The sequence below is a fragment of the Gymnogyps californianus genome, chromosome 9, assembly GCF_018139145.2.
Source record: "Gymnogyps californianus isolate 813 chromosome 9, ASM1813914v2, whole genome shotgun sequence".
Classification (NCBI taxonomy): domain Eukaryota; kingdom Metazoa; phylum Chordata; class Aves; order Accipitriformes; family Cathartidae; genus Gymnogyps; species Gymnogyps californianus.
This window is the reverse complement of record NC_059479.1, coordinates 8,625,186-8,650,948: the sequence shown is the minus strand read 5'-3', so window position 1 is coordinate 8,650,948 and position 25,763 is coordinate 8,625,186. Positions and strand designations below refer to the sequence as shown.

The window sequence follows — 25,763 nt, the reverse complement described above, 5'->3', positions numbered from 1 at the left end:
TGCTCACAACGTGAGCATCCTGTCGCATCCTGCACCGTAAGAAAGGCTGTTCTCAAAGTCCCATGGAGATCACTGAGTACAGAGAAACCTCCAAAAAGAAGAGAAAAATACAACACTTACTTTTCCGAATTACAAACTCTTCATCAGATGGTTTTCTCTCAGTTTTCCTTTTTGGAAGAAACTTCTTCATTGTTTTTGGACTTTTGCTGGAATCCTATAGAGAAACAGACTCTTGTGTTTAACCCGAACCAAAGGCAGCTCAAACAGCGGAGCAGCGGAGCTCAATGAAGCTATCCATGTTACGCACAACACATTAGAGAACTACAAAGCAGACAATGACAAAGTTGGGGAAAATGATGCTTTTTGCCTTTCCCATGCGCTAGTTGTGGCTCACTGCTCCCTGGAACAGCGGTGGGAATTGCAGCTGCAGGTCTGGGCCAGGACAAATTCAACCCTTGGCTAAGATCCTTTAGCCAAAGAATTCAAACACATTCACAGCATTTTTAGTCCGCTAACTAACTCTGTGGTCTTTGTTAGAAAACCCTATAATGTTGTTTATTATTTCCTTGACTTGATTTGATTTCTAATATAAAACAGTTGGCAAATAACATTGCTTCTAAATGCACACAATTTGTTTGAGAGTATAAATCCCACACACACATACACAGAGAACAAACAAATACACGCAAAGTTAGTGTTTGCTATGACTCCACAAGTAAGAAACACAAGCTTTTATCTCCTTCACCGAGTTACAAGTCTTGCTGATCTGGAGAGAATTAGTGTATTAGTAGGTTACATGCAATACGGATTTTAAGCAGGAGAAGAGGCATGCCAGGAAGTTTAAGTACCATAATACTAAATCCTTCTTGCGAGTTATCTCAAAATACATTTGCCAGTCGCTACTGACTCTCACAATAACTTACTGATACAGCCAGGCAAAATTAGGGTCATGCAAGCACGAGAAGCGTGAACAGGAACAAGCATTCTTTGCCACGATAAGCCAAAGAGATGTATCTACCCTTACCTTTAAGATATAAGACATCCTCTACAATGAATATGCAAAGAAAGAGAAGATGAGTGTGAGAGACTGATGATTTTATTGACCAAGTCCATTAAATCCACAATTCTAAAACACATTTAAATGTTAGTCTTGCAATTAATGTGGCACACCCTCCGTACTGGTTTTAGAGCACTATCAACATGCAAAGGAGCACAGTGTCATGCAAAACTGAAAAAATTACATGTGAAACGCATGGTAAGTGGGCATTAATACACTCTAAACACATCAAAATAGAGAACATGCCTCCTTGGTTAGTAGTAGGTTTCTGTAGGTATTGGTTGTCTAAGAGAACGGAGCTTAAAAATGCAGCACCGCTCGGTGCTAGCCAACGCCGCAGCTGCCCCATGCACCCGGCTCCGTCCGAGCCCCGGGGCACAGCTCGGGGTCTGGCCCCGTGCTCAACACTGGTCCTGTGGTCCTCAACCTGACCCAGCTGGGACGATGGGATGCTCTGCCCATCCTGGTGACAAGTGCCCAGGACTGTGTCTTCTCAAAGGGGACCCTCCCGGAGGGGACCTGCCATCCTCACTGGAGACCTGACGGCGTCAGGCATCAGCGCAGCAGCATCTCCCTGCTCCGCTGGCAGGACGGGGAGCTCCCTGCACGCCCCGTGGAGGGTCCCATCCCTGGGATGCTCGGCACAGGGAGCCGCGCGGCTCTCCTGCAGGTCTGGCCAGCGAAGTCCTGAATCCCAATGTTACAAACTTTTCACCTAACGCAAAGCAGGTCACTTAAAAAAAAAAAAAAAAGAAGTAGAAGAAATCATCCGTAAATCTTTTTTCACTTTGCTAACCTGAATCCGGACACACCGCTTTACCCACAGCACCTGCTCTGTCATTTCAAATGATTACTGGAAACAGAACAGGAAAAATGACCCAATTTCAATGGAAATAACAAGAGTGCTGTGCGGTACGCAAGCAGGTTCTGGGGTTTCCTGAGCACAGCTAGGTATGAGGAAATGCACAAGACTGTGCCATCCCATCCGACATTACTAGAAGCCAATTAAAGTAACACTGGATGTCTGAAAGTCTCTAATCTTTTAATCAAACTCCCCCACTCCATTCCCTGCAAATAACCTTTGAAATTTGTATTCCTTTGTTACAGCTTCATTATAGGAAGGTGACTTACATCGAGCTGTTAGCATAGTTTGTTTTGTGCCCTACTTTAAATTAGGAAAAAAAAAAACAAAAACCAAAAAAACGGTGAAATAGGAGTTCTGCTTAGTGATTGAGCACCCCGGAGGGAGGGATGAGGCAGATGCAGATCTGCTTGGGCCAACAACTGAACTTACTTCACATTTGTCATCGCAGGCTCGTGTCCACGAGTCCCTCCCCTGAGAGGGGAGCTGCCCTCCAGGCTCAGGCTGGACTGACTGGGTACCAGACTGTGCCTGCCCAGCTCTGCTCCAGCTCTGGTGGACCCGTTGACCTTTGGGTTTCCACCAATGTGGCCAGTACAGCCCATTCCCGTGCAAACCACATTTTTGGTCCTTTGACACCTTGCACGCTACCATCCAGCCTGCAGCAGCATCCCGCCCCTGGGGCTCCCTGCCTGCTCAGCCTCTGTGGCAAAATCTTCTTGCCTGGTTTCGACACAGAGAGTTTAACTCCTGCTATGCGTGGCAGGGGACAGCTGAGAAACTGCAAAGGACTGTGGTGTTAATGATATCACTCAATCTGTGGATTTGGCCTACCTTACAAATAAATACCAGCCTTGCACTTTCACACAGAAAAATGTCTCCTCTACTTCAAGCCTTTTCCTATATTTTAATTCACCATGCAAGCAAGAAACAGTTTAGTCTACGTTAGGGATTTGGACCATGCAAAGATTAAGGGTCGTTTCCAGTCTGCTTAGTTGGTTTTTGAACAATTTAATTCCCGAACTGAAATGCACTGTTTTACAAATTTTAAGAAATAAATGTAACAAAACGCCATGAGGCTACCTAAAATCTCTACCTGGAGCAGCGGACCCACAGCCTCCCCGGCTGCCAGGCTCTCCATCCCCGAGTGCTAGGGGGGCTGGGAGGGTCCAAGCCCCCCTCCCCGTCCCCATCCCCGCTGGGAGCCTGGGCAGTGACACTGCCAGGGCTGCTGTACCAAGAAAGGCTGCTGACTCAGAACCGGAGTGCTCATTCAGTAAGGGGAACATTACCCAAGTTACTGGTGAGTAATCCCAAAAGTTTAACATGAGGTAGGGAAGGAGAGCACTGCAGTTGCACCAGGGGGTGAGAATCGGAGCTGGGTTGTATTTTGGGTTTCCCCACGCCGCCTCCTACCTCCCAGGCTTGGGGTTTCTGCGGGGGAAGCGATCCCCTGGGCTGCTGCCTCCCAGCAGGGTATGGGTGTGTAAAACACGCGGGTGGGTGGCGAAGGAGGGTCGAGCCCCACAGCTGCTGCAGGGAGCCCTGCTCCAGCCACCAAAACACAGAGTGGAAGACACGAGAAATATCAACAGGCCTTTTTCCTCTTCCTCTTGGTGCAGCATTGCTGCTCGATCCTGCAACGCCGGCCTGGGCAACGCTGAGCCGCTGCTATGGCTGGAGCTGGAACACGTCCCAGCAGGGAGCCCAGCTCCACCCACAGCTCACACCAAGGCAGGAGGAGGAGGAGGAGAGGAGGCACCTCCACCACGGCACCACCGAAGGAGAGCGCTCAATGGGACATGCAAGGCTGTGGGACACCCCGCTGCGGGACCGGTGACATCCAGCAGCCGAGGGTGCTGGCTAGAGCAGCCGACAGCAAATCATCAAGCCTGCAAACACAGGTGCTCATGCTTCCTTTGCAGCACAAAGCCAGCCCCAGCGACAAGCATCCATCGCAGGACTGGGGCAAAACTTAGCAGAGTCATTTCTCTCAACATTCCCATTAACCTAAGCTTCTGTGCCCTCGCCATGGGATAAGAAACCCGGACGCAAGCATTAGGGATTGCCATGAAATCAGGGTCCTCTGCAGACACGTGGGATGATTACCTCTTTGTAACTCAGTGCTGCTGATGGTCTGAGTGGAGGAGCAGGACGGAGGCAGCTCAAGCTCCAGGGCTTGAGGATTTTGGGGGGTTCCAGAGGCCCACGGATCTGTCCAGCTGAACTAAATGTCTGAGAAAATAGACAAGAAGCAAATGAAGACTGTTAGCCGGCAAACAATGTAGAGAAGCAGAGGGGGGTGGACAAGAGTTCACTGTGAACTCCTTTGAGACATCTAGGTTGCACCAAAAATAGGGCAGGATACATGTAAAAGGGTACAAGCGCGACATGGTTACAAACAAAAGTGCAGGATATGTCTTACAGCTGTACACATTACCTCAATATCAAGGTGCATTGCCGAAACAGAGAGATCAGCCAGCACTGAGGAACCCTGGGCTGCAGAGAGGCTGGGGAGGTGAGACGCTTACCGAATGAGCGCTCCACGACTGCGTTTTGGATACGGTGTTGCACGTCCCTTTGGTCAGCCTTTGCAAGTGGTCAAGCCATTCGTGCAAGTCCTGGCTGGTGCTGCAGGACACAGTGATCCGCTCCGTCATGTTCCCTGCAGCAGAGGGTTAAATAGCCGTCTTTAGAAAGCGGTAGAGACCCAGGAGGAAACACAGGGTGCGCTGAACTCTGGCACAGCAGCAAGAGGCTCCTCAGTTTGCAAAGTCCAGTGGCTGCAAAAAGGCCAGGGCAAAGATGTGACTGCCCGTCCTGCTCCGGGCACCCAGTGCCAGCCAGTGTGGGAGCTGCACAGCTAAGCTAAGGGAACTGGCGAGATGAATGTGTGAGGAATTATTTAATGTTAAAAGTAAGCAAACGCAACATTTCCATGTTTAACAGGACCCTGACACCAAATACCACCAGCACAAATAGCTGCACTGCACAGCCAAGGCACTGAGCATGAAATGACTGTGTATAGCTACAAGTAATGAGATAAATTGAAGGGGAAAATTGGGAGGAACATTAGGAAAGCTACCTGATGACCAGAGCTGTTAATCTGTCAATGAACGAGGCCCTCACAGCTGCACAGGATGGATGCTGGATGCAGACGGGGCACGCACAGCACAGAGCAGTGCTACTGGGGCAGGAGATTTGTCCCATACGAAACACTATGGTCTCCAACAGCAGCCCAGCGCCAGAGACAGAGCTCAAGGGCACTGGGAGGAGGTTGCCTCAACCAGGAGGGAGATGCTCAGGAACTCAGGCAAAGCATGGTATAAGAGCAAAAAGAAGAGTGTGGCGCAGTGGTTAGGGGGAGGAGGAGGACCAGTACCTCCAGTGGCAGCTGCTGTTTGGACTGGGAGGATGGCCCCAGGCAGGGGCCCCACTGACCTGCGATTTCAAACATGTGCTCATTCCCTTCGGCATCTTCCAGCTTTGTGAGCGTCATTCCCGTCAAAGGCAGCTTTCCCTAGGAGAAATGAGGAGGAGTCAGTGTCTGCATCTGCTCCCAGCGGGTGTTGTTCTGCTTGTTTCTGCTGATTCCTTTCTCTTTGGGAATGGCCATTAAAAACTAATTTGTGAAGGCTTCAGACTGCAGGAAGAGTCTCCTTTAATGTATGGATGTAGATTTCCCTGCACAACTAGGTCAAACCCTGAGAAGAGGCTCCCATGCCAACTGAGTCATCCCCGGCTCATCTGCCACCCTTTCCCTTCACTAGGTGCAAACCCTTTTTACAATGAAGTCAGAGGGACCAACTTCCCCTGGTTTTTCTGAAAGCCTTCCCTGTCCCTCTGTTTTGCATGCTGAACTGCCTGCTCACCTTACTCCTGCTGGTGGGTAAAATCGAAAAACCCAGCCAAATCCTTCCCAAATCTTTCCTATCTCCCTTGCGTATGACAAATGACACATCAACACAACAGCATCCTTTTCCTGGAGGGTATTGATGGTTTCAGGCAACTGGAGGAAAGTCAAGCTCCCAACAGCCTGATTGCAGCCATTCAAATGGTAAAATACAAGAAATGCAGAGTTTCGGGGTGCCTCATGGAGTGGAAATTTTGGCCTCTTTACAGTGGGCTGTATAGTAGTGAAATATTTCCCAGAGATGGCACAACACTGAGAGCCGGCTGGCTGGTGGTGTGGGCAAAACCCTACAGCTGGGTCAGGACACCTTACACATACACACAACATTCTTGAGAACAGCATGTAGGACACAGCATGCTGTGAGGGTTTTTTTTTTTCTAATTTCACAGCATTCACGCTTACCAAATGCTGTTTAACCAGTTGGCAGGACAAAGGCACTAAGTGTCCTGGCACGCATGGTAAAACCAAGCCCTGGTTCCCAGCCTGGGGCATTTGCATCACAACAGAGAGGTTTAAGGAAGCAGAGGATTTGAATTTGATAAGAGCTATCTGATTTCCTTTTTCACATCTAACGCCTTGCAACTTCAAATTAAGCATGTCTACCTGATAGATGAACCCACTCATCCGTGGGCTTGCAGACAGCATCAGCAAAACGTTTGAAAACAACAAGAAATACCGCTCTTCTTTCTCCTGCGGGGATAAGAATTTAGGTTAGTCCAGTTTGCAATGCATCACAAGTACTTTCCTCCAGCAAACTGAACCTGTTGCAGCTGGAATCACAGCCTGCAAGAGATCACTCCCAAACCAATTATTTTGGCTTTTTTTTTTTAATAGCATCTCATTTCTGTACTAGTTTTTCCTGCATACATTTTTGTCTGCATCCTGCTAATCCTCTTCCAATCATTTCAGAGTGCCTCAGAAGACCAAGACCTTATGTCCCCCAGCATCTCACATCCCAAACAAGACTTGGGACTAGACTCTACAGGGCTTTGTTTTACAGGTCTTCCCTTCCCAGGGAAAAGTTGCTACAGCAAGCAAGCAATTCAGTGATAACAGGCACTTTCCCACACCAAACGTGCAGTATGCGTGGCTTTAACACCACTGGTGAAGGTCTGTGGCAAGCACTGGTGCAATGCTTTAGGACGAGTAGCACAGGAATCCCTCCAGTTCTTTCTAAAGCGCAGTCAGCTCTGGAGTGGGACGTCACAGCAGCCGCCGCGCTGTGCACAGGACGTGGCAAAATGGTTACGCTAATGCACGCTTTCAAGTCACTCTCATTTCTCAGAGTAAGTCACAGGGGGGAAAGAGGGAAATTAACGTGCTATACGACACAGAGATGCTTCTTTTGCTTGAGAAGTGTGTCACCAAAGGCCTGAAGCTAAGCTCCCAGGGTGCCTGACTCCAAAGACATGCACAGTCCCATTGCACAGCTCTTCTCCAGGTAAAATTATTTATCAGCATTATTTGTCAGCAGTTTGCTGACCTGGAGTGAGAGTAGCTGCTGCCTTGCATCACTAATCCCATGAGCAAGGGGGTACTTGGACACAATGTCTTTAGCCACCGCACTCACCTCACTTCCCGCACACTGTACCATAACCTGGGACATGTAGATGATGTTTCCCATCGTTTTTATGTCCTCTCCTTCCCAACGCTGGATGGATTCGGAAAGGATCTGCAATTCGAGTTGTTTCCTCTTCCTCAGCTCCTGGCATTGCGACTGGGAATCACAGCAGGGCACTTCGTTAGCCAAAGGGCAGGCGCAAACCCAAACCATCCCGACGAAGATGGTTTTCACCAGCAATGCTCCCACAGCCACGTGGGCTCAGGGCTGGTCATGTTAAGGGATCAGGAAAGCCTCCTTTGTCTCTATTACACAAAGTTTGTTAAAAAAAATCACACCCTAGCGATTTATGAAGTAAAGAATACATTAAAACGTCAAAGACATTGCAAACTGCACTGAGCAAACTTTTCTTTCCAAACCAGTCCTACCTCTGAGAGTACAGGGTCACATTTTCCAACCAAGACAGCTGCAGAGTTACATGTCTCTAATTTTGCTGCTGCTTAGATATTTTGCCCATTTTGCCCAAACAGCAAAGAGTTATACTTGCAGCAATGCAAAGCCCCCACGAATGAGATGGGTGGCTATTTTCTAACCAAAATTTGCAAACCCAAAAGCAGGACTTGGCACAATATTTCAGCGGTGCAGCAGAGCAGCACAAAAAGCAGCTTTTGAAGGTGCTATAATTGAAAAGACTGCACCGATGCTCAGCAGCTGGGGACTGGTAGAGCTCCACGGAGCAGCCAGTCCTTCAGTGGCTTTCAGCAAGCAGAGGACAACGCTGACTGAACAAAGACAGCCCTGCAAATCCAAGCAAAACTTGCTTTAACTGACCCCTGTGCCAACGGGGAAAATTGCTGCAAAGCGAAACCCGGGCTCAGTTTTCAGCAGCTGCTTCGTTTTTTCTAAACCCCTGTTTCTGACAGAGATTTTCCTCCTTTCCATCTGAGTTTCATACAAACTCTTTGACTATCAAGATCTTCAAAGAGAGAGGCTGCATTGGGTCTAGTCTGAAAACACACAATTTTGAACCAGACTGTGCGGGCTTCCTTTCGTTTTGCAACTGTCGTGTGCTTCAACGGCTCCCTGGGTGTCCGAATCCAACGTTCCCAGGATGCAAATCCATATAAAATCCACAGCAATCCATCGCAGTCTGTGCAGAGGTGCCACTGCAAATCACAGCGGCTGCATGGTCCCTGCCCTGCCATCACTCGGGAGCCTCCCCGGTCCCACCACGGGACCACACGTCTGTTGCAAGGGGCATCTCTGCCCGTCTAACCTCAAATCCGCACTGAACCTCTTTAGTCATATCATAATTAAATTACTCAACACCCAAGTACACATTTCAAGTAAGACCATCCATCACTTACGAACATTCCTAAAGATTAATGACACCTTGTAATTTAATTGAATTATTCCCCTATTATCTACTAGAATAAATGGAAAGGGAGCTAAGTTTCTAAGTAAATGTAACATGATCGCCCTTTCCTGTTTTCTATGAACTTTCTCCTCCCCATCTTTTATCTGCACTGCTAAGCACCGAAAACTTGCATCTGCTGTGCTAAGGAAGGAAGTTGGACCACATCTGGAGTGGTTATAGTGAAAGGTATTCAGTGGCTACAAAGCGAGAAAGACTATAGCTTTTTTAATAACCGAAAAAAGCTTTGCCGGGTAAAACCTTTGTGCACGTGGATGGCTTTTCCCCCTCTTTTTCATCTCAGTGCAGTAGGACTTTGAGGGGTGTAAGTAACACAGCTCACAGAAATAGGTTTGTTATCTCTGACTCATCCCTTCACTGCCGCTTGCTCTGTTCCCCGCCAATGGCCAGGCACCCGGAGCCACAAATTACCTGCAATCTGGTCAAAGCCTCCCGATGCCTGTGGAGCAAACCTCAACAAAACCAAGAGTCGCTCAATGGGCTCAGAGGGGACCTTCCTGCTGGCACCAGCAGTTGAGTCAGACACCTGCGTTAACCTTTCACAGCTCATCTCAATGAGCAAGGGGCGGTCTAGTTTCAGGTGGCAAATGATTAGGGTATGGAGACAAAAGGAGATGAAAGGGACCCCGCCGCTACCACTACCCACACGTGGCTTTCTGCAGCGGAGGAGAAAGTCGGAGATCCTCCGTCTCTGCTGCTGGGACCACGGAGCCAGCGTGCAATTGCTGAAACACGTAGCCAGAGGGGCAGCTCTAGGCTTGAAACTTGAAATTAAGATTCTATATAACCCATCTTTTCCATTCCAAAAGACCTTTTTTTCTGATGAGGAGACAAATGTCAGGCTTGACTCATTCTTCATGAAATGCAGCCCTGAAATGGAGTGCTCTATTTTAAGAATTGCCACCTACCACAAGGGACTTGAAGGATGTGACGGCTTTCAAAACCTCTTCGTGATCTGCATGCGCCTCCTAGTGAAGGAAGAGAAAAATCCCTCAGCCACCAGCACCAGCAGCCACCCTGTGCAGCACCCACTGCCCCAGCGCACCCAGGGCTGCAGAGCTCGCAGGGCGCTGGGGGATGCAGGGCCGAGGGTGCAGGCAGCATGGGCTGCAGGAGGGGGCCAATGTCCCCCAGGTACCTTCCTCACCACCCGGTTCAACATGACACAGTTTAAAGCAGCTATGCAATTCATTGATACCAATTTAATGAGTGTAAAGTGGCCAGAGCAAGGGCAGATACGATTTTAATTAGAACAAACTCAGATTGCAAAGAAAATCCATCAAAACAAGCAGAGGCGCAGGGTGGATTTCTGGTTTCACCTTCAGGAAGGAAACTTCCATTGGCATGTGAGGTATTCCAGCCATTGCCCCATCAAGGATGCCATTTCCATGAGCATCAATGGGAGCTTCACCTCCGGGTTTAAGGGAGGGCACGTCTGAGTGGAGAGCTCTTGGGCCAGGGAGGGGAAAGCAGGATGCTGCCCCTTATCTCTGACTGCAGCTGCATCCTAGTACTCTCCTAGCACCTTCTCCTGGATCTAGGGCCCTATGTCATAAGCTCTTCACCATCCAGTTCTCATGCCAAGCAAAACCTAAGGTGTCTAGGTTGTGATGGAGCTGTCCCTGCAGCTGTCAGAGGCTGCCTGGGATCGCTCACCTCTGAATCGGGGACGAGGGCTGCCCTGACCATACCTGCTCCGTCTCCAGCTGTGGAGCAGTGCAGGGAATGCTATGGTATACACATCTATATTGCATACATTTATATTGCATACATCCATACTCTTCGCATGGCATCGCAGCTTAAACCTCAAGCCTACCGATCCATGCAACAAACCCCCCACACTCAGCTTAGAAACGAAGAGAAATAGGTGATGTGTGTGTCCCCGAATCCACTGCTGACCCCCATACAGCATCCTGCACGGAGCACGCTGTCTCTGCATGGGCATGGTGGCTGCAGCCAAGCTTAGCTCAGTCCCTGCAGCTCAGCTAAGCCAGGTGAGGGCGGGACAGGTCAGGTCTGTAGTGTGCCTACAGTGCAGGCTCTTACGCCCTTTCCTATGCAGAAACCCCCCTGGCTCAAGCACAGCGGTTTTAATCCTCTGGCTGGGATGTGGATTTGAATGATCATGGCTAAGTGTGCTGAGTAATTAACTGGGAATTAATACTGGAAGAGGGAAAAAGCAAACCCGGTTAAAAATAGACTGTTACTTCTGTTTTCTTCACCTCCTTGTACCACCCCTGAGGTTTGCATCCCCGCGGCTGCAGTGCACCAGCAGGCGAGTAGCAGAGCTCCAGCGGCAGAGATCTCTACAGTCCCCGGGGGCAGAAATGTCCTAAAGCAGATCTGCCGCTCGCCGAGGAAGTCTCTGTCCCCCTTCGCTGCTCTCCCTGCTCCCAGGCACTCGCTCCTCCGCCCCCGTGTCTGCGCCAGCTGCCAGATCGATGTCTGCCTGTGCAGCTCTGCCTCCACCCAGGAGCACAAGCCTCGGGCGAGGGCTGGGGATTTGCCTGTGAGCTGCGGGAGCCAGTGACTGGGCATAGGAATCTCATAAAATGATAATAAAAACACTGATTTATTACCCGCTGTGCAAATAAATACCAGCTGTAGCCTGACCCTGAACTCTGCTTTTACTTGTGCTGGACACGGCCCATCTTTGAGGAAGGGCTGGGGTGAAGAGCAGGCAATACCTTCCCACAACATCCCCCCCGACTCCTCCACTGCTTTCTCACTTTTAATCTGAAAGGCAGATAATGTCTCACGGAGGTGGGACACCTTCTTGGAGGGATGGTAAGTACTTTTAGCAACGTGGTGCTCAAATACCAACGGGCAGAGATGCCTCTTGCAGCTCGGGGGGCAGCTCTTGCAGCATCAAGAGGCACAGCCTGCCCAGCAGCCCCACATCCCACCTACCTCCATGTGCCGCTCCAACTCCTGCAGCAGTGTCACATATTTATCCAGCCTCAGGAAGGGTTTGCTGAGGCTCGTGGTTAAGATGAGAATGCCTGGGTTGGCCGCACCCTGGCTCTCCATGAACTTCTCCAGCTCATCACTATAAATAGAGACAACAACAACAAGAAGGAGGGCTCGCCACCGCTGAGGGCTGTGTTTTGCTGCCTCCCACGCTCTCCTGATAGCCGGGGCTCTACTCCGAGCTGCGCCTTTTTAAAGGCAGCCCAGCCTCCCCTCCGAGCACCCCCCACCGCAAACCCAGCAGCGCAGGCAGGGAGCTGCGAGCTTCCAGCCGAGCAAGACCCTGCTCCCCAGGGACACAGGGGAGGATGCTGCGTGGTGGCGGGTGCTGGTGTGCACAGCCTCTGGGGTACCTCGGTGCCGGCAGCTGGTCCCCCAGCAGAGCGAGGCGGCACAGGGCCAAGTGTCTGGCGGACAGCGTGGGCCGTAGAGGCTGGTGCTGCGCTGGAGGATGCCGCAGCAACGCGCTGGAACCCCGCTGGGAGCCGTGACGCAGGTGTGAGCGCGTACATCGCTCCGGAAAACATGGCTTGTGTGTGTCAGCACATTTGGCAAAGCTGATTCTTTGATTGATTTAAGAAAAGGGGTCAGACTGAGGAACCACATGAATGAGTCATTTACAGGAGCCAGGCTTTTCGTTAGGCTGAATTAAAACTGAATTTCAGCAGGTGAGTAAATATATTGTGAGTTCCCATTACAGAATGGGAAGACTTAAACAGTATGGCCGGGGTCCTGGCTTTCCCATCACTGCAGGGAGGACAGCTAAACTGCACGAGGGCTGTCACAGTTGTAGCCTTTTGGCTTGGCATGCTCTTTAGCATGACATTACACAAATTCAAGTGTCTACTCAAGTGGGACATGTTGAAGGAAGATGTTATTACTGCAATCTACCAACGACCCTGCGAATCAACCATTTGGCTGAACAGCAGCTGAATTATTAAATGCGGTAACTCCGGTGACTTGATGACCACGCTCCTTTTGCAACGATGTGCCCCACACCGTAGTGCCACAGGGGAACATACTCCCATCTGCAAGTGTGTGAGCACTTCAGCAGTGGGTCTGAAACAGCATCTGGGTCCCTTAGCGAGTAACAATCACAGGAGATGCTACTGCAAGGGCTGAAGTTGCCTCTGTTTTACCCAAGGTAAGAGAGTCCTGTGAGAGAGGACCTGTAAGACCAGCTCTGAACACAAGCAGCATGAGTTGTCTCCATGCTAGAGCTGAGAAGCTATGTTGAAATGCCCAAAGCCCCAGCAGTTTTCCCAGCAGCAGGATCCCATGTTATCCCCTTGCCCTGTTGTCAAAATACAGGTCAAAAGCCATGCCAGGCCAAGTATTAATAATAAAAGTAACTTTTTAAAGGAGGGATTTCAGTCTGAATCTCCTCCTCCATCACTCACCTGTGTTGCGTGAGGACGTTGACTGCGGACGGGTGGTTAGCACAGTACGTCAGGTACAAGGAGCGGAACTGGGGCATCAGGTTCATGAAACAGCCTCCCACACGCTGCTGGTTCTCAGGGAGCCTACGGACGCCAACACACCAGCCACCACGTTAAGCCTCTTGATCTGCACCCTGCAGCTATGGCACTCTCAGATATCTGCCCAGGAACCACCCTCTGCACGGGGACATTCCTAGGCCACCGCATAACTGCAGCACCGAGCAAAATACCCATGCCTGCCACTTGGGGAGGGGGAAGAAGGAGGTCCTCAGATGGGCCTGGCTTTCTGTGGTGCAGACAGTGAGTATCACAACCCGTTATCAGCCTGGGACAAGGTATGACCCAGCCTGTCCTGTCCCACCAGCAGAGCTGCAGCTGGGATGCTGCAGCCCACTGCGGCTGATGAGGATGTGCTGGAAAGAACTGGGTGCAACACGGGGGTGGTCTCACTGTCTGGGCTGCCCGTGAATATGAGAGAGGAGATGGAGAGAGAAAGAGAAGCCACGGCCTGAATATATTTCCAATATTCAGTCTTTTCCCCATCTCTTTCCAGCCCTTCCAAAGGAGAGGCTGGGCTAAGGCTGAACATGTCTGTCAGCCTCCCCGTGGGAAATTATCACCTCTAATAATTTGCTCTTTGCTCCCTGGCAATCCCCATCTTCATGCCTGCCAGATCTCCCACCTTGCAGGTGTCTGCATCTTTGGTCTAGGTACACTTTCATGTCAGGTCTAGTGACACTCTCATTCAGCAGATGCCTTAGTAGAAATGTCAGAGATCTTTCTACCTTCCCTCCTGCCAAAGCACTACCTGCTGCCTTTCTCCAATCCTGTTATTTTCGTCTATATTTAACAAGTTTAAGACAGCAGCCAGGAGGAACATTAATGAACGTGTCTTTCTATTATTTCTAGCTGCAGTTTAACAGCTTAACAACCTCAGTGCTATGGCACGAGCTTACTTTGCAACTTCTTCCAAGGCTTGGTTCAGTGTTTGCTGAAATGCAGAGATTTCTTCCACGTTTCCCAGCAATGATGCGATGTCCACAGCACTGAGCCTAAGAGAGTCAAATCGCAAATTAGCATCAAAGAGGTGTTCCTCTCAGGAGCACCCCCATGGTATTTGTAAGCGGTCCTTCCAAAAAACCCAAGAATTTCTCTTTCTTCAGATACACCATCGGACATGGGAAAACACAAAATCCATGATCTGTGAGCTACAGACCACAGCCTCCCGGAAAAGATGTCTGCTGTCAAGGATTATCTTAATTGGATTTTAATCACTTAATCACACTAATCTTCTCAGATGTTTAGCTGTCTAATAGACACAGACAGATGGGATTTCAGCCAGGGGTGGGGAGGGAGGTGTGTGCACAGACACAAAGACAGCTTTGTCTTCAAGGATTCATGCTGTGGGTTTCCCTATGGGAGGAGGGTCCTACAGAGCGGCCCCTCGGGTAGGGGTTGCTTTGTTCCTTGAGTGAGGTTGGATTTTTCCTGGCCAAAGCTAACGTGTCTGCTTCTGTCATCCTCAGAGCCATCCTCAGGGTCACTCTCGTACCACCCTCATTTAAGCCATTTGCTGCCTACAAGGCTGAGAGCATGAGAAATTTTCACAGCTGAATATATCCCACATGAAGATCTAGGGAAGGGAGGAGAGATTTAAATACAAAGGCCTTAAGACACCACTCTCTCATCTCTCCGGTCTGGATGATGTCTAAACATCTGCCCTCCACCTGTGATGCCCTGGGGCTGCCCGGTCCTCCCACAGCGTGCTCAGCTGGAGGGACCCCGGCCCCAAACGCAGCTGCATGGACACGGTCGCCGAGATGGCACCGTTTGGAAGAGATGACTGTAAAGCTGAAGCAATAAGCAGGAGGTGAAGTTAACTGCACCGGGTCTTTTATGCAGGGTGAAACTATTGATAGGAATCTGCTGATAGGCACCAGCGCACTGCCTGTCGCTGCCTGGGTAAGGACAGGACAGCATGTGCTGCCTCTGCACCACACTGGCCAGCATGGATGGAAAACACATCGGCTTATTTCCACAGGTAAGCCCTGACAAAGCCCCCCAGTCGCCCCGGCGTTGCTCAGGCCGTAAGGAATGGCAGCATGCTCTTCCCGAGCATGGAGGTACCTAATGCCGATGGCTGTGCAGACAGGGAGACAGGGGAGTCGCTTCTTGCTCAGCAGCAGTTTGGATTTAGCGAGAGGCAATCTAACGGCAGAGAATACGTGTCGTCGCGCACGAAACGAAGAGATGACTAGGAGATGCCACTTGGGGCTGAGAAGTCACAACAAGGCAAATTACAAGGGGAGAAGCCATGCAAGGCATACCGCCGGGAAACACGCATGCCGGGACAGCCACACACGAGCTTGCAGATGGGTTGTAACAGCCAGCCCTCTACCAGATGGAAATGCCCACCTCTAACACAGCCCAATGCCTGCACGACCACTGAGGAATAGGAAAGAGCAGAAACCTGTACAAGGTGGGCTTTTTTTCTGGTTCACAGAGAAGCTGTGAGGCTTTACAAGAAGAGCAGTAACAGTCCCTAAACATTCAAAAGCAGGAAAGTAATGAACTATGGTCAATTTTACAGGGTTCTCTCCACCTCAGATGCCCTTATATCTTACTTATCATAGGACTGGAGGGGTCTTAAGTAAGTTCCCAGAAGTGACTGTAGTTCCTTCGCATAATCTCGTTCTGTTTCCAGAATATTTTGCAACACCTAGGGTGAGAGACAGAGCACTGAGTAGATCTTTGTACTAGCGACTAGTCAAAGGAACATGACATCAGCTTCCAAGTGTGGAAAAGCACGGAAGTGTATTTTAAGTCCATAAATTACATTTGTTAATGCAGAACCCAGAACGCTCAGGAAAGCCCTGGGGGGGTCCAATTTTGGGATTTTACTTTGCAAACTGGGGGAGGCCTGGAAAGCAGGAGTTAAGGGCTGCTCCTTCTTCTCTGGCAAAGCATGAAGACAATGTCAGTTCAGACCTGAGTTTAGTATTTGACCCCCGAGAGGCTCATGCCTAACCCTGCATGCATAACTGGCTGCCAAGGTATGCAAACAAATGATTTGTGCATGCATCCTGGGAGCACTGTTTGCACCAAGGCAGGCAACAATTTAAACGCAACAGTGGCCGGACCAAGGACGGCTCCTGCAGCAGCTCAAGCCAGGGCACAGCTCACTTCCCACTTCAAGGACGTGCTGAGTTGGGTTTGGTCCTGCTAATCCATCTCAGCAGCCAATTCGTCTCCAGCAGCAGGGTAGGCAAACCCACTGCCTGCACGCTCCCAGTTAGCACTCAAGTTTCTCAGTGTGGATGAGCTTTGGAGACAGTGGAGGTGGTTCCCAGCTCTCTGGACATATTGTTTCTGCTTTGCTTTGCTGGAAATATATTTAGACATGCTGATGAGCACGTTTCACCTCCAGCACTGAGAGCCAGGGACGTTCACATGCAGGCATTTTAACTCTCTTACACCGCAGGGTTCGCTCTAGCCTGGACGCAGCGGGAAGGTACCTGCCTGCCTTTGCCAGACCTCACCGCTCTGGTAGCAAGATGGTAGAGGAGGTGACGTTCCTCCATGCCTTCTGCAGCCACAGTTCATAGCCTGGCAGGCTGACCTGCTCCAAAGCCAAGCCCAGTTTACAAGCCAGGCTGTGAGCTGTGGCGGCTGCCCCTTCTCCAAGGGCTGCAGCTGCTGGCAGAGGCACAGGGCAGGCAGCTTGGGGTGTAACATCTCCAGCCAAACCCAAGAAAGGGATCATGGATCAGAGCCCTAATTTGGCTTGCTTCACGCTGTGACACTATCTCCCCATCTTTATCAATGGGAAACAGCCTGCAGTCAATGGCAAGGACTGCACCAGAGACATCGTGCCTTATTCCCCAACGCTGATCTCAAAGCTGCCACCTCTGCTATATTATCTCAGTCGCCTACTTTGAGTCTTTCCTTTCGACATCTTGCAGCAACTTCCATTTGTGGTTTATTGTCTCGACAGCCTTGAATCAAGGAAATGGCAACAGCTGCATTTAAATACAGAGTCACATCCCCAATTGTTACAAATTGCTTCAATGATTTCTAAGGAAGGAGCCAGTTCAGAAGATTAATAATATGCTACTTATTAAAATGTATGATCAGCACTTTAAAACTTACCACAGGGTAATAATTCTTTGTCAGCTGAGTGCTTTCAAGTCCTTTTAATGCTTTGGGAGAGAGCGGTTTATCTGTACAAAAAAATACATCAATAAATTACAGTGCACAGCTCTCATTATTCCAGCAGGAAAAGTCACTGCCGCATCATGGCCAGCAAACATAACTTCACCCCTGTGAACACAAAACTTCAATTGCAGGGTTTCTTTGTCTGCTTCAGAAAAACTAGGAGCAAACCGAAGGCATGCATGACACTGAAGGCAGCCGAGCGAGTCGCACCAGAAGCACTGCACAGCCTCTGCCAACTAACTTAAAGGTTTGCTCTGAAATCCCTGGCAGCAGCCCAGTGTCTGGCACTGTTTGGAGCTACAGTGTGGCTTCACCCGGCCCACAAAATTTGGGTTTTAAAACTGGGTGTCTATCAGAAATGCTGGATACAGTGTTTTGTTCCAGGTGATTCACAAGGCACTTGAAGCCAACACCAATCAATATGCTGAACCCTGATCCCCGCAATCATTTGAGATGTAAAATCCTTCTCTGAACGAACGTAGATTTGAACAAAAAGCTCCCACAAACCTGGAAGTCAATTCTCATCTCCTTCTGCATTTGCTAAATCCCTGTGGATGCCTCCAGCGTGGTATGCACGTGCACACACACACACACACACACGCACAAGTCCCTGCTCCATTTTCCTTCCCTAGAGAAGCCCGCTCCCTGCCAGCAGCACAGCTTTGCCAGCTCTCCCGGCACGGCAGCGGCACCATTACCCCTCCGGACTGGGACAGGTCGGCAGCACAAGGCTGCACCGCCGGCCCTGGCCACGCTGCACACCTCGTACCGAAATGCCTCTGTGCCGTGCGGAGCAGCCAGTCTCTCCTTTCTCCCTGCAATCGCTCACAGAAGGCAATTACTTTCACACCAATAGCAGGGGAGAAGCTTGAAATTGATAAATTTAGCCCCTGGAAACCGCAGCTTGATGTATTGTCTAATTACTGCCCTTGTTGAGTTTCCTGTCACTTCCAGCCACGAGCTCTGTGCCTCATTTAAAGACTCAGAGGAGCTTTGCTCCACGCAGCTAGTTATTTCCACCCAAAGGGCACGCTTAGGACACAGTGGAGGTACAGACAGTGCTGAAAAACAAGTAACTCCATTTAGAGTGACAAGTCTCACACTTTGGAGGTGAGGAAAGCAGCTCCCGCTGGCGTGCAGCAAGGGCTCCCCCCGAGGTTACAGCCCCCAGGCAGCAGTCCTGGGGCAGGAGAGGGTTAGCTGATGGTCCCTGCATCCATCATTTGCAATACGACCACATGTCCTGAGCAAGCAGAGGCCAGGGGAATGAACCCTCCTCCCACATGAAATGGGTGGTGGAGTGAGGACCTGGAGGGAAAAGCTCTGCGGGTAAAAAAATCCGATGGGCTCCTACAACAGGATCAATGGGAGACTTGTCCTTCGCTTCAGTGAGGTGCCGTTATTTCATGCAGCTCCCATCTGATTTTCCACATAGGACTCAAGTTTGCTTTCCTTTTTTTAAAACATTTCTCTTCTCCGCTCACTGACTTAATTAGTGATTCCTGGGTTGTGCCAGACAAGCCTTCAATCTCTGCTGCAACGTCCTGCTCCAGCTCAGACATCATTTCCCAGAGGGAAACAGTGGGAGAGGAGATATCCTAACAATGCTTTTTTCATTTAGCATTAAATAAAACCTGGCCTAATTCTGAGCACTCATTAATTTTATTCTTCCCTCCTTTGCTTTTTTGCTTGCAAGTGTGGGAGCAAGGATGTCTACCAGGGGTTGTACATTTTGCAGTCACTTTGCAGACCACTGCTGATGTCTCAGTGTTTGAGGCCAGGGCTGATCCTGAGCCATAAAACCAGCACCGAGCACATAACAGGTCTCTGTCTACGGTAAGCCCTCAAGGCACATTAAGGAATTAAAGTTGGATTTTGTAAAAAAAAACAAGTTTACTGTCACACAATGGCCTCGGAAGCACAACGGGGTGAGCTGCTTGAATGGATATGTAACGCTACAGGGCAGTTAGCCAGGGGCATGCTTCATGTCATCACCACCCCACATCTGGTTAAAATCACATCGCAGAAAATGTTAAGGACACTCAAGACAAAGCTCAATAAAGGCAGATGTCCTCAGACAGATCTTCCCCTCCCTCTTCCTTTCTCAATATCGCAGCAGAAGATGCACCTGGGGGAAAATGTACTATGTGAAATCAGCCATCACTATGGACAAAACCAGGGGACCGTTCCCTGTGGCCATATAGTTTTTGCTGGTTTCCTCACTGCGACCGTGAGCATCCATTCCACCACTGCCAGAAATGGCAGGATCAAACGCAAATACATTGCCTGACCGAGGTCTCTAACAAAACGCTAATTCTGTGCTCAGACACTGGAATGACCTGGCAGCTCCCCAGGACAAAAGGGACCCATGCAGCCATCTCTGGCCTCGTCCTCCGGCAACATCCCTGCTCCCACGCTGCTGGGGCTTGGGGGAGCAATAGAAAGGCACGATGCACTGGGGAAGAGGGTGAAGCGGCTCTCAAACAACTCATGCGAAAGACTAGGCTTTACCCTTCTGGCCTCGTTCATCCTTCCATTAGCCCCGCTGCTTTAAGGACACAAACGGTCCTTAATAAACAGCAGCAATTTCCCAACGGCACAAGGATCTACACTGCATTATACTGCTGTCATTCAATCAGCCCTTGAAAGCAATTTGCTTACCGGTGGATTTGATTTCTCTGACGTAGTTGCTTGGGAACCAGCCTGTTTTTCCATTCAAGGTCCCTTCCCACCAGCCCCCTTCTTCAACCCGGGTGACATAAATAATGTCTCCTTTGTTAACGGAGAGTTCATCCTCATTGGTCTGCTTAAAATTGAACCTGGCCTTTACCACCAGCTGATGACTGCCATTCTCGGTCATCTCCTAAGGAAACAAACATGGAAAAACATCAGTAAATAGTCCAAAAAAGCAGAAGCCACTAAGACAAGCTATTGTTCTTCTTTGTTGTGACAGCTGTTTTTTCAGTATTGCTCTTTATAACAGCAATAATGTCTTGCTTTTGTGTAAGCACTCCTGCCAGAGGACCACAAGGTCCCTCCCACGCATTAATTTAGTTTCACAGTGCAATGGAGGACAGAGAAGAATCGCTCTTCTCGTTTCACAGAGAAGGTCTGGAGAAGCCACGAGACTCTCTCCAGCCGGGGCAGCAAAGCTGCGATGGAGATCAAGGGAGAACAAGTCCCTCTGGCATGCTCGATCCAGGGATACCACTCACACCCCTCTATCCCCACAGCCATCAAACCCTTGATGAGATGTTAAATAAAGGATACCACAGGCTTGGACTGTCTCCTTAACACCCTCGCTGACTGTGAAGCTGTGCTGTTGGAGTCAGTGGGGGGACCTCCAGCCGCAGAGCTACGAGATGATAGATGTGAACATGGCCCTTTTGATGGCTGATCTGGTAAAACAAAAACAACGTCTGAGTTTTATCCAACTGTCCACCATCCCTCTGCATCACAGCAACACAAAGAGTAAAGCCTGTAAAGAAAACAAGAACAGGGCACAACAGTTGAAAGAGCATCTATCAGAGCAAGATAGCAAGTGCACTGCATCTCAGTGTGGGTACTCCTAGTTAACAGTGAGGATGGTTTTGCTGGGCTGGGTTAACCCTTCCATGATGGAAGAAGTTGAATGGCACCCCAAGGCACTCCTAGGTTATGCCAGCTCTGCAGCCACACATCCGATTGCACTATGGTTTTGAAATCCCCCTTAAAACTGTAGAAAAACAGAATAACACTCAGCCCAATGCTGCCCAAATGGGAATGTTTCTGGGATCTGAGTAAGCACTGTTGAAGGTGTTTCGAAGTTTAGCTCACAAGTGAGCACTCTTAAGTCACCTCCGCAGCTGGAGCGTGGGCTTCCCTGCTGAGTGGGGAAGAATGCTGAACAGCTGGTCAACACAATCGCTTCTCTATTTGGAGAAGTCCTTCTGGGTTCATTATACAGCTGAAAGAGGCTAGGCACAATTTCGATTACTGTTCATGGACCGTTGCCATTACCATGTGAGGGAGGGATTCAGACCGCGCTGAGGAAGGACAGGAGTGTCACGCCCAGGAGACTGGCAGCCCACGGAAAGGCTTAGGCCGTACCAGCAGCTCTTGGAGTTGCCTCCTTCACGCGCTCGAAGCTCATCGTTTTGCAAACTAGTCTCTGGGCTTGTTCCTGCCACCACCTGCCTGATGCTGGAAATAATGCTGCTGCTCTGACACATATCTATTTTTCACGAGTAGAGATGTATTTCTATATTGATACCAAAAAACTTGCCAGAGGGTAAAGTTTCCTGGTCACAACTGCCCTGTGCTGAGATTGAGCCAGTGGCCTCATCACCAAGAGCAGTCCGGCTCCTGCAGGACCTGGCAGCGCTCAGCCCCAGAATCCTGCTTGGATGCTGCAGAGCGGTAAAAACATGGGATTCAAACCACCCAGTAGTTCCTAGTACTTCTCTGCTACTGTACCTCATACCACACCATGGGACAACACTCAGATCACCTCCTTTCTATGTGCCATGGTGCTCAAATGAAGCAACGGCAGACATTATCATTTCAGTAAACTGTGAAGTACTTTTAAGATTTGCCTTGTAGCTTCTTTTTAGATTTAAGAACATTTCTGTATCCCAGAGCTGTGCTTTTCCACCTGTGGTGTGGACCTAGCATGCCTATGGATCTCAAAAGGAGGACAGAGAAGAGCAGTCTGCGTTCTGCAGGCATCACTTTGCCGGGTGTGCAAGTCCCCTGGATAATGCTTGGAGTTCTTCTTTGAAAATGCTGCAAGAGGAGAGGGTGATCAAGGCACCGAGTGTGCACAGGAGTCAGAAAACACAAACTCTAAGGCTGCTGTTCCCCCATTCTCCTCCAGTCTGAGTGTCAACATGGAAAAATCATTCCGAAGGGGAAGTTTGGTGGGAGTTACAGGAACTCAGCTGGGCTTTTATTCTCCCCAGAGGATTTTTGTTTCAATAGGAAAACACCTCATCCTTAGATTGGACCTGGAGCAAGACAAACTGTGAGCTCTTGGAGAGTGGACTTGCTTTGTCTTTCTCCAACGCCTTGCACAATGGGGACCAGGTCCGTGACTACGACTTCCAGGTGCCACTGCCTTACAAACCCCCAACCATACCATACCCACGCACCGGTCCGCCCAGTCCATGCTCCAACGATGGACAACGTTCACATTAAATCTCATGTGCTGTCAGTGAGTCAGTCTTCTCTCTTGCCCCTGCTTGTTACACAACTGCCTGATGACCGCACGGTGAATTCCCAGCTCCCTGGGCTGCAGCAACAGCAAAACCCGTCCGCGTGGAAAACCCACTTTGCAAACACAGAGTGGTTTTTTTTCTCTGAAGCATCCTGATATTTGAGCAGGAGCGGTTTCGGCTGCTCCGGGCAACTCACAGGCCAGGAGGGGTGGCCGGCTGCCAGCGTGAGATGTTCTTCCCCTGATTCCTTCTAAAAAGGGAGGGCGTAAACCACGAGTCCAGACTTCTCCGCTTATTCAAGCCATCAGCAACAGTCCCACGGAAATGACTCGGTTACTGTAGATTTTATGCTTCTCCCTGCCCCTCCCAATCTTCCAAAGCTTTTATAAATATCTGCAGCAACCCAGAAACAAATGTAAAACTGACTTTGACAGTTTGGCAGGGAAGTGTATCATTTATATTGCATCATGACAGCGTCCTATTTTATGCCTGGTCCAGCATGGAACACTGCTGCCATATGTTGCTTAAACTATGGTTAAAATAGCTGGGTTTTCTGCTCACATTCCTACACTATTTTTGGCAGATGAGCCTCGTCTGATCCAGCACAGCTGGTTTTCCTGCCCTGCCCTCTCTTTCAGATAAAAGCATCAAGCTCTGTATTGCTGTTATTTGATGGACAGCTGCTGAACTCTGAGTTTATCCGCTACAAATGATGCCTCTAGTTATTTGCATAGCAAGATCCACGAAGACACAAGGATTTGGACTTCAAATGGATGCTCAGAAACACATTCCCACGGCGTTTCCTTAGCTGTCACCTACTTCCCTCTGCCTCCGACAAGGGTGTCAGGATGCAGCAGCTCTGCGGGTGTCAGGATGCGCAGGCATGCCGGAGCCCTGGCTGTAGCAGGAACTGCAGTAGCCGGTACCAGACTTCTCCTGATGTTCCATTCAGCCCTTGGCCTCTGGCGAGACGGACAAACCGGACCATCTGCAGTGGCGGTTTGTAGGACACAGGCTCCTGCTTCTCAGGAACTTGGCCAAGCCACCAAAAAGCAAACGTTTTAGACATGTATTTATTTTACCCTGTACTTTTCCCAAGGGTGCTCTCTGCCTGAGCAGCTAATTATATTGCAGGCATTGCGCTTTTTAACATTTAAACAGAGAAAGCATATGTTCAAACAGATGTTTGCCATGAAACCAAGAGGATCCCAGCTTCCCTATAGCCTCCCGTTGGTAACGTGTGATAGAAACTATTCCCCAGCAAAGCCCCATCCCAAGCCTCGCCCAGTGACTGCATGGGTGAGCTGGGACACGGGTGGCTGCAAGAATAGAGCTGGGGCTGTCACTAAAGGGACTGCTGTGACAACGGCACCGCAGCCTCGCCGCCCCATCGGCACACACCCCATCGCACCCCTCCGGTCCAGCAACGGGCAAGCACAGAGGCAGGAAAGTTTCTCACTCTTTTTGCTTTCAGAACAATGAAGCTAAAGTCAATCATCATGACAGCATTTGCAAAGGTCGCTCCCGGTCTAGGCAACCTGCATTTTATATCCCCCATCATACTGAACTGCAAGAGCTTTCTCCATGGCGTCACCGGGGGCTGTCATTTAATGGAGCGGTAAGAGGCTGTAAGGAGATGTGCTGAGGCTGAATTACCGTTCACTGACTTCTAGGGAGCGAGCTGGCGGCAGAGCTGAGTGCTGGCTGCACAAAGGCAGTCTAAGAACCTGAATTTCTTCAGAGCAGCATTATACACACATACACACACACACACACACACGTGTGTGGTGTGTGTGTACATATATATACTATTATTATATGTTACATATTATACATTATATATTACTATATTATTATATGCATGTTGCTGTTTATATAATATATACATGATAATTTATACAATAGTTTATATAATGTATATAGTATATATTTTATATATGTATGATTTTATAAAACCTTGCATCAGAATAGAACAGAAAAGAGGAAAAAAGGAAGAGAGGGTCCAGTCCCAGCAATGAGGTTGCTTCATTGAACACCCGAGCAGCGAGGAAAAAAGGAAGAGAGGGTCCAGTCCCAGCAATGAGGTGGTTTCATTGAACACCCGAGCAGCTTCTGTACTAGCAGAAGAGAACCCAAAAGCAAAAACTCAGCTGAAAGAGAAGTGAAACAACTGAGAAAACCACCGCAAGCCAAATCTAGGCAAAACGCAGTAAGCCAACAGAAAAACCTTCCCATGAAAGGAAAATTGTGGGTTTGGGTTTTGAACTTTTCTCCTTTTAATCGCCTAAAATGTAATCTGCAACAGGGAAACTGAACTCTTCTCCTGGTACTGGACTTTGGGGGGTGTGCAGGACTCTCTGTGCAAATCCGCTTGTATGATAGGGGGCCATAAACACTTTCCACCCTGCAAACTCTTCCCAGCTCCATGCAGATCTGCTCCTCATCCCCTCAGAAAAGAGACCCTGGTCCTCTCACCGCTCCCCAGAGCACCACGCTGTCATCGTCCTCCCCATTGAACTTCTCCTTTCACAGCCCATGTGGCTGAATATCAGTTTAAAGCAGCCTGTGGGGAACAGCTACATATTTGGGATGGAAACAAGAGGAGCTGATTTGCTTTGCTTCAGCAGCCTGCTCCTGCACCCAGGGAGGCAGGACAAGCCATCAGCTTGATTCCCAAATCCGGGAGCCTATTCCACGGACCCAGGGAGAGGAGAGAGAGAAACATCAATACAATTGACTGAGCATCTGGCAACAATGTTTGTTTTGACATTCAGTAAAGATATTACGTAAATGGATCTGTTTTTCTCTCCAGCTTTAAAATGCACTACTTAAAATCTGAGATTTGCATTTTGGGAGGTGCATGCTCATTCACATCGAGGCTCCTTTACGATGACCTAATTTGAGATCCCTTAATACTGTCAAAACTGAGCAGAGGTCCCTTAGTGTAAAGCAATAATAATCAAGCTCTGCAAAGTGCATACAGCAACTCTGAAATGCTACATCTAAACCCAGAGTTGGTAGAAGCATGAAATGTTGATCCCACCGTCCAGCATCAGGCATCAGTGCTGGCAGCACAATTTGCCAAGCCTCCCGAAATCATCATAAACTAGGAATTA

General features: G+C 49.4%; 1 protein-coding gene across 3 annotated transcripts in view; it reads right to left on the bottom strand.

Moving 5' to 3' along the window:
- The window catches only part of ARHGEF6 (Rac/Cdc42 guanine nucleotide exchange factor 6), a 41,319-nt gene that overhangs the window by 5,851 nt on the left and 9,705 nt on the right, over positions 1-25,763 (bottom strand). For 2 of the 3 annotated variants that reach the window (XM_050901765.1, XM_050901767.1), the window contains 15 exons: positions 20,723-20,850; positions 20,114-20,315; positions 17,387-17,457; positions 15,862-15,956; positions 14,194-14,289; positions 13,199-13,321; positions 11,739-11,877; positions 9,737-9,796; positions 7,403-7,549; positions 6,436-6,522; positions 5,361-5,439; positions 4,451-4,584; positions 4,029-4,154; positions 1,025-1,045; positions 121-214 (listed from right to left, as the gene is read on the bottom strand). In XM_050901765.1, coding sequence (XP_050757722.1) covers positions 121-214; positions 1,025-1,045; positions 4,029-4,154; positions 4,451-4,584; positions 5,361-5,439; positions 6,436-6,522; positions 7,403-7,549; positions 9,737-9,796; positions 11,739-11,877; positions 13,199-13,321; positions 14,194-14,289; positions 15,862-15,956; positions 17,387-17,457; positions 20,114-20,315; positions 20,723-20,850 — 1,602 coding nt within the window. The remainder of the gene's footprint in view (positions 1-120; positions 215-1,024; positions 1,046-4,028; positions 4,155-4,450; positions 4,585-5,360; positions 5,440-6,435; positions 6,523-7,402; positions 7,550-9,736; positions 9,797-11,738; positions 11,878-13,198; positions 13,322-14,193; positions 14,290-15,861; positions 15,957-17,386; positions 17,458-20,113; positions 20,316-20,722; positions 20,851-25,763) is intronic. The other variant, XM_050901766.1, reaches the window with a different exon arrangement.